The sequence below is a fragment of the Hypanus sabinus genome, chromosome 14 (assembly GCF_030144855.1).
Source record: "Hypanus sabinus isolate sHypSab1 chromosome 14, sHypSab1.hap1, whole genome shotgun sequence".
In the NCBI taxonomy this organism is placed as follows: Eukaryota; Metazoa; Chordata; class Chondrichthyes; order Myliobatiformes; family Dasyatidae; genus Hypanus; species Hypanus sabinus.
This window is the reverse complement of record NC_082719.1, coordinates 34,721,158-34,730,196: the sequence shown is the minus strand read 5'-3', so window position 1 is coordinate 34,730,196 and position 9,039 is coordinate 34,721,158. Positions and strand designations below refer to the sequence as shown.

General features: G+C 36.2%; 1 protein-coding gene across 2 annotated transcripts in view; it reads right to left on the bottom strand.

The window, feature by feature from the left end:
* Positions 1-1,003: 1,003 nt before the first annotated feature.
* The window catches only part of rbpjb (recombination signal binding protein for immunoglobulin kappa J region b), a 132,538-nt gene continuing 124,502 nt past the window's right edge, over positions 1,004-9,039 (bottom strand). For both annotated transcript variants that reach the window (XM_059989001.1, XM_059989002.1), the window contains exons 9-11: positions 7,728-7,883; positions 4,094-4,197; positions 1,004-1,858 (exon numbers count right to left, since the gene is read on the bottom strand). In XM_059989001.1, coding sequence (XP_059844984.1) covers positions 1,546-1,858; positions 4,094-4,197; positions 7,728-7,883 — 573 coding nt within the window. In that variant the 3' untranslated portion in view covers positions 1,004-1,545. The remainder of the gene's footprint in view (positions 1,859-4,093; positions 4,198-7,727; positions 7,884-9,039) is intronic.

Below are 9,039 nucleotides of genomic sequence, written 5' to 3'. Positions count from 1 at the left end.
TTTCTGAAGTACATAAGGATGTCCCAATATTACAATGCATTGAGAGATGATATGAAAGCATATCACAATGAGTTTACATATTATAGTGAATGTGGTAGCAGCCATAATCCGATTGCAGTGGTAATCCTGAGAACTCAAAAGGTAAATAACCCTTCTGGTATTCTTTAGACTAAGTATGAGGAAGTTGACAGCATAAAATAAAAAGCAATGTGTGAATTAAAGTGTGGTCAACCCCATTGTCACATCATGCTAACTTTTTTTTATACACAAAAGATGTTTGCATATTTCTGGTATTTATTTGCACAGAATTGTTACTGGGCGTGAAACCAATCAAAGACAGCTTGACGATATATGTTGAACGCTCTTGATCTTGCATCAAGAAATTCTGACACTTTTAATTTTTGCTACTGGTCAGAATTTCAAGATATTGTGAGTGGCATATGATGAAAAATCCTTTCCAACTTGCTTTTAAACAGTTGTTTGTTTTTTTTTAAGGACAGCAGGAAATTAGACACCGATAAGCATACAGACATATACTCACATGATAGTTATTGCTGTGGCCTATGCATAGTAGAATACATATCCTTTAAGGATCATTAACAATACAGAGCTTGTCAAAAATATCACTGGAATCAAAGCTCTAATTGAAGAATCAGAACTCTAAAGTATTTCATTTTCCCATTACACCTATATTTTGGTTGTTTCAGAAAGCCTTTTATAAAGTAACAATTATATTTTAGATTAATTTTGTGGAACAGATCACAATTAGACACCATGACGAGTGCTTCTTTGTTTCTTAAACTATACTAAGTCATGATATTGATTAACTGTGATTTTTGTCCCACATCATGAAGGTGCTATATTGAGACATCCTTTAAGTACAGTATACAGATTGACAGGATACCATAAAAATTAGGCTTTTCTCTTCAACACATTCAACTGAAAGTCACGTGACTCAAGTTTTTTTTTCAAAAACAAAAATGAGGACAGTTCCGGCCAGTGACCGAAATATAGGTCTTTACTGGTATAGGTGATGAGAATATACAGTAAGGTCAGGTCTGGAACCTGGATACTTCAGAGCCCATTGCTCAGAGGAAGAAAATATAAACTATTTGGTAACAAAAGTGTACTATATGTATAATACAAAAAAAGGTATGGTGAAACTGTACCTTCACTAAAGCTTATACAAGTTTCTTGGTCCATAGAAACTGTTATTTTTGTATGCATTCTCTACTATGCTTTACCACCATCCCACCCAAACACTTTATATCTTGCCCACACTTTAAACAGCTGAAAAATAGATTTTCATTTTGCTCTTTATAAAGTTTTATATAATATTCAGGTGTATTTTCTTATTGTAGTAACACTTCCTGCAGATTATCTATGCTTGAATGAAATGTTCCATCATCTGAACAAGGAGGTGATTTCCAGAATACCACAAGTACTGTTGACATTAGTAGTTCTTGGTTTTCTTTTGCAGCACTTCAACAGTCTTGTCTTTGCCCTTCCCAAAAGTTGGTAAATGTCTTTAAATGATTTTAGTAGTTAGGAAACTACAGTTGCTGCTGATGTGACAATAGTTGAGTTTGTGCTGACAGTTGTGTAACTTCCCTCACTGTTTGTACTTGAGTCATTTGACGCCATCAGGCTGGAATTAGCTCTAAGGATGGCTCCAGCAGCACTGCAGTGTGGTCTTGGTCCAGGCTCTGGTGTGTAGGTGAAAGTAAGGCTGGTGGAGTAGATAATCCCATCATTTCGAACCAGAGTAACAGGGACCTGGACAGGCTGGCGCACCCATCGCCAACCCTCTCGGAATGCAGAGATATCGGGAACAACACACAGCATGCTCTCCGCACACCTTAAAAAAACAGAAAAGATGATTAGCAAATAGTTCCGCTCCATATTTCATTTATTCTGTGTCTATTTACAAATAAACATTATAAGTATACCCAGTAGGGTTATGTACTAAGGAACAATAGTTGCTAACTTTAAAATCACATATTAAAATCACATTTAAAATCAGTGTGACATGCGAAGAGGACGTTAGGAGAATACAGGGAGACTTGGATAGGCTGGGTGAGTGGGCAGATATTTGGCAGATGTCATTCAATGTGAATAAATGTGAAGTTATCCACTTTGGAAGCAGGAACAAGAGGGCAGAGTATTGTCTGAACGGTGTAGAGTTAGGTAAGGGAGAAATGCAAAGAGACCTAGGAGTCCTAGTTCATCAGTTAATGAAGGTGAATGAGCAAGTGCAACAGGCAGTGAAGAGGGCAAATGGAATGTTGGCCTTTATTACAAGGGGAATTGAGTACAAGAGCAAGGATGTCCTTTTGCATTTGTACAGTGCCCTGGTGAGACCACACCTGGAATATTGTGTACAGTTTTGGTCTCCAGGTTTAAGGAAGGACATTCTGGCAATTGAGGAAGTGCAGCGTAGATTCACTAGGTTGATTCCTGGGATGGCAGGGCTGTCTTACGCAGAGAGATTGGAGAGATTGGGCTTGTACACGCTGGAATTGAGGAAATTGAGAGGGGATCTGATTGAAATGTTTAAGATAATTAAAGGATTTGATAGGATTGAAGCAGGAAATATGTTCCAGATGTTGGGAGAGTCCAGTACCAGAGGGCATGGATTGAGAATAAGAGGTCAGTTATTTAAAACAGAGTTGAGGAAGAGCTTCTTCTCCCAGAGAGTTGTGGAGGTGTGGAATGCACTGCCTCGGAAGACGGTGGAGGCCAATTCTCTGGATGCTTTCAAGAAGGAGCTAGATAGATATCTGATGGATAGGGGAATCAAGGGATATGGGGACAAGGCAGGGACTGGGTATTGATAGTGAACGATCAGCCATGATCTCAGAATGGCGGTGCAGACTCGAGGGGCCGAATGGTCTACTTCTGCACCTATTGTCTATTGTCTATTAGTCCAATATCTGGATGGCTATCTGTTCTCAGCTTCAAATTTGTAACAGAATGAAAGTAGTAAAAAATGTATTAGAAATACAGAAAAAACACTGAAATTACACTTTATTTTCAAAGATAGGCTGCTGGTTACTAGTTCTGAATGAGGAAGTTGCCAAGTTCCTTCTCCCAAGCCCACAGATGATGGGGTCAATACTGCAGCAATAAGGAGAAAATGTGACCTAATTTACACAGCCTACTAAACTTTATCTGAATGAGCTGTGAAAACCTGTTTGTTTGATATGAATAATGAATTATACAATTACATGACATTACGCTGAGGGAAAAGAAACGTTCCCTTAGAAAGCAATTTGTATGATTTCAGCTAGGGGCTTCAATCTCAGTATGAGAGGGTAGGGCTTTCTACTGCTTCATTACATCACAGTTGCATTTAAGAAGCCAGACAGCATATTATATAATAGCAAAAATATATGAATTCACAGATTTTCAATAAAACTTTACAGGAAGCAACTATTTGTCCAAATACTGCCTTAAGGCACCTGATAGCTTCAGCTCAAAATTGCTACAAAGTATTTTACGCACAATTTGTGCAAGTAAATTTTCACACCATTTACAATTATATCTAACCCAAATTTTACTGATAGTATGGCTGCATGATGAATTGCCAGATAGAAGCATTAAGTGGCACCACTTTAGATATGTGAGGAAAATCCAAGGTTCGACACCTGTTTCCTATTAAGTTAACAAATTGCAGAGGGTTTGGAGAAAAAAATTACAATTTGATTGAAGTGGTAAGAATCTATCAATGGTCCTGCTGAAGTTAATGATCAGTTGAAAGTTAGAACTGAAAATAGAAGGAAGGACTCCTTTTTGAAACATCAGTTTTGGAAAGACAGAGTAATGCAAATAATTGTGGAGGCTGGCAACTACATAGAAATGGGAACTAATCAAGCACAAGGTTAGCAACATAATAAGGGGCGAGCTTTGAATTCCATGTGCATGATCAGGCAAGATAGATTCATTTAATGTGATGGCATACCAGAAGTCATTCTACCTCTGGCTTGGTTGTTCTCTTTGAGTTGACAGCAAAAAGTGAAAACACCTTTCAATTAAAATAGGTTGATTTTATAGAATTCTAAAAGCTTGCTTTTTATAACCATCATGTATTTACCTGTACATGGTCTCAGCTTCAACATCACCAAACCAAACTCGCAGATTGGGAGTAAAATTCTGTCCCGTGAGTTCAAGCATTGCAACATCTCCACCCCCATTCAGCTACAAACATAAACAAAGTTCAACTGTACACAGCATCTCTTGTAAATAAAAGCAGAAAATAACATATCTCATCCTGGTCAAGAACTGAATATTATTGGCTTAAAGCTACCCATCTGCTACCTGGAGCAATCCAGGAGTGGAACTGCAGCAATGGTATATACTATGTACTTTTCAAGAAACATAACTATGCAACATGGTCATTGCACTGTTGGAACTAAAATTGCTACAACAGTCATAGTCATAGAGTTATACAGTGCACAGACAGGCCCTTCAGTCCAACTGGTCCATGCTGACCAAAATGGCCCATCCAAGCTAACCCATTTTTAGCGATATACAAAAATTATGATCAATTTAAAGAATGTATGGCATTATCCACAAAAAATTATCTACCCCAACCCTGCAGATGCCAATGCAACAAATTTCTCTGTGACATAGTAAACTTAGATGAAGTGTTGAAAGAGGACAAATTTTGCAAGAGTTGCTGGAATTTCCTACCAAGCTGCACCATGAAATATCTGGCAGTACTGCAAGGCTTTTAATGCTTCAAAGAATGTAAGTGGCAAATAATTATACACATTGTTTGCACCATTTCTATATTGAGGCATTAGTTAAAAAATTAACCATTTAAAGTTATTGCATCTTTTGAAAAAATATATCATTTTGGAACAAGCTGACAGAACATTTTGAGATCAGTTTTGTTTTGAGGTCTAGTTGTGAACTTTTGTAAATATCTCTGAAAACAAATGACGCAGTTCTTTTATTTTGTTGTCTGAAGCAAAACATTTAATAATTTTCTCCATTTTCGCATTCTTCCCTCTAGAGCCATTAAAATATAGACTATTCTCTGAATACAAATAAAATTTTGCAAATAAAAGCAGTACTAATAGACAAATTGTTTTAAAAAGCATATTTAAGCAACATTTCAATAGCAAATAAACGGTGGAATTGTTAAATAATTGGTAGCAGATTTTAAAAGGTCAGAATCTGTTGAATATAGAAAATAATTTTAAAATATCAGCTCTTTCAACTAGAAGAATTTATATTTCACACTTCTACTTTTATTTTCAAGTAATGCGGTCTGAATAAAAAGAACTCAAGACCACCCAATGATTATGAACTTAGCCATGCAATTAAAGCCAACCAACACTACTCAACAATAGAATATTTTTAATAATATTTACGAAAATGTTTTGCTTTAATATTTACGGCTTTTTGTTGTAAATACTGAAACAAGTTTGGATTTCCTCAGTCAAGGCACATATTGACAGATCACTGTTTCTACTTTGAAGAATTGAGTCACATTTGATGATCCCACTATAAGATGAAGAAACCACAGAAGGGAAGTGCCCCATTAATTCCTACTAATGCTGTGTACTAAAGATTCCCAGAAATTGAATAGAATATATTTGAGACTAAATGAAAAATGTTTTTAAAATTAACGTGTCTATTCCTGGAAAGGAAGGAAATCAGAAATCAGGTTGTCCATTTAGTTTTGAATGTGCTATGTTCAGATATTAAGGCATCATTTGATGGAACACATGCATTTTAGGAAACTTAAAACAGAGTAAAAAACCTAAAAGAACATGACCGTTAAAAAAGACATCCAAATAAACAGTTTCAGGGATTAACAGGTAGGTTCTGGCTTGTCAACATCTACCCTGGGGGTGGGGTTATAGGTTTCTTGGCATGGATACAAAAACCTTAAATTTATCAGCAACTCCAGCAGTTCACAGATGGTACAGACTATTCTTTCCTAACCTGTGGAGGTTATCAATGTGTTAAGAACTGGAAATTTATAGTTTCACAGTAGAACAAACAAAAGTTACAGAACAACAAGAGTAAAAAGTGTTCCACTGAATCTTTATAACACCTTAATAACCTCCACCAGATAGAATTTATGGTTGATCATCTTTCAAATGTTTCAAATTGAGCACAAAAGTAGGACTAACCTACAAGGAATCTCAAGTATGCTCTTCCATTCAATAAAATCATGGCTGATCCTGTGCCTCATCCATTTTCCTACCTGATCATCATATCCTCCAATTTCTCAGTGTCCAGAAATGCATTAATCTCAGTTTCATACTTAACAACTGAGCATCAACGACCCTCTGGAGGAGAGCACTACAAAAGTTACAACTCTCTAATGAAAGGAGTTTTCCTCTACTCAGTTGTAAGCAGCTGATTTCTATGATTTGTAGATACTATTGCTAGAGGAGACAGCTTTAAAAGCACCAGCCCTCTCAGATCTTGTATACCTCAAAATTATCCTCTATTATTCTAAATTTTAGTGGGTATAGAGTAACCTATTCCATCACAAGTAATATGAAAACCACTTGGCAGAAAACAATCAAAAGCAGTGTTGCATCTACTTGTAACTGTAACTGAATACTCAACAGAAAATTTCATCTTCTGCCTGATACTGATATTAAATATTGCAAAATAATATTTGTCCAAATTCTATTATTCCAACCATTAATTTGTTAGAAAAATATTCTAAAAGTTGATTGCATTTATGCTGTTTATTCCTGTCTGAAAACTCATCCACAGAGATATTTGGTTATATGGCTTGTCTGATGACATTGGATAGATCCTCATATCTGATACCTGATAGTAAACAATGCTACATATTTATCATCTGCTTTGACAACTGGGTCAACAGTAGCGAGCAACTTTTATGCAGCTTTTGAAACTCAGGACATCAGGCACCCAAAAGCTCTGACTGCATTTCTTTAAGATTCAGCATCAAGTTTAAATAGGAACCAAAGCTCTAGTCAGGAATCTTAGATTTTCTATATAAAAAAAATCAGTCCCCCCCACAAATAAAACCATGCTTTGGTTAATATTATTCATCTTATTACTTGTGACTGATTGTATTACTCATATTGTTTTTTGGAATTTGTTTTGGTTATCATTTGCTCTCATTATAAAAATGGGAGGAGTTGGTTGGTCCATGCTCAGGAAAAGAACATCCTATAGCACAAATTAAACTTTGTGTAACCACCCCTTTCCTCTCCATCACAAGGACGGACATATTGGCACTTTTCCCTGCAAATTCTTCCTCCAATTTGTATACTGTTGGACAAGAACAGGATTTGTCAGTTTTGTGCTGCAGACACAAGCATCAGTTTAACTCCAATAGTACCCAATGTGCATATCTGGAGTCTTTCCAAATTTAGTCTTATTGCTTGTATTATGCAAATTCTCCAACTCTTGGAAAAGCATGATTTCCTGGACAGTGTGTGCAAAATTAAAACTTTCTATTGCTCCCATGCCCACAAAATACTTTGGTTTGGAGATTGTTCAGGCAACCTGTTTAAGAAAATCCCTCTGTAGACAATTCCCTCCACAGACATCACACAGTATCTAAAAAGCTACTACACCTTCAGCAAAAATAAAACATTTTCAGAAAATTGGCTCTCCACAGACATAGTCTAAAATTGCAGCAGTTTAAAAGAAAATCAACTTGAATGATGCAATATTAGCCTTAACATGAATGTTAACAAAATCTATAAATATCCAGTCCCTGTTACCTGAAGGCTTTCTACTACAGGTACAGGTGTCACTGGTGCATGTACAGGGCCCATCCCCTCATAGAACGTGTACTCAGCTTTATCTGTGCTTATGATTGTCCAAGAGGCTCCATCGTTTATCATTTCTTTGTTTGGTTCTTTTGGACATGGAGTGGCCTGGTGGGGGGGGGGAAACAAGGGGCAAAGTGAAATTTAAAAATACAACTGTGACTGCAAAACAAACCAGATACAAGTTGTACTAACTTATTGTATGGATGCTTAATTTTGCATTTACCAGTGGAAAACAATTTCAGATTTCCAAGTACAGTAGAACTTCCATCATCAATACTTCAACTTTAAGTATTTTGGTCAAACACACCAGCTCATTGTTCAACAGATTAAATACCACCAAGTTCTGTAATGAATGAAAATAAACTTCAAATATAAATTGCTCTGAGAATATACTTTCAATTCCATGTTCAGGGTTATTGCTATGCAAGAGATTCAAGTCATTTCCACACTAGTCTCTAATTAAGAAATGCACTAATTATTTAAAATACCAATCCATTATGGTAAATTACAGAAGTTCCACTGTAAATACATTTCAAAATCCTGAAAATTGGACTGACAATAACATGACTTAAAAACAAATAAAATGATTATATAGCACAATTTGTTGTAACTGGTCTCCAAACTCTTCATCAGTTATGTAACTTTGGATTAAAATGAATAAACTAACAAAATCTACACATATTCATAAAGTATAGGATTAACAAAGGATTTAAGATTCTTAGTGACAGCATTCACTTTGAATCAGAAAATTATAATTTATTTAAGAACCACTGTAAGAACTTGTGGCCCTGTTGAAGCCAGCTGTGTTGTGCACAGTCAAGTCTGGTGCACTCTGCTAGTTAATACTTCAACAGTACCCAATGTGCACATCCGGTTTCTCACCAAGCTTAGTCTATTACCAAAATCATCCAAGTTTACCAACTTGAGAAAATCTTGACCTATTCTTCTTGGGCAGCATGTGCAAAATGAAAATCTCCTACCGTGCCCATGACCATGAAATAATTTGGTTTGGAGACTTAAATGTTCTCTTCAGACAACTTGTGGCAAGGAAAATCCCTCACAGACAGATAATAGTGGGCTGAGCCCCAGAAAGCTTGACTACTCAATATCACCCAGATTTTAAAGTATCAAAACATTACATGGACAAAGAACCTCAGCTGTCCATTTAACCGTGAGATTAAATCACCTTATTAGAAATATACCCACTGCACTACCCAACTACAACTTCTACATTTTCTCTGCTACTTAGACTTACTCTTTC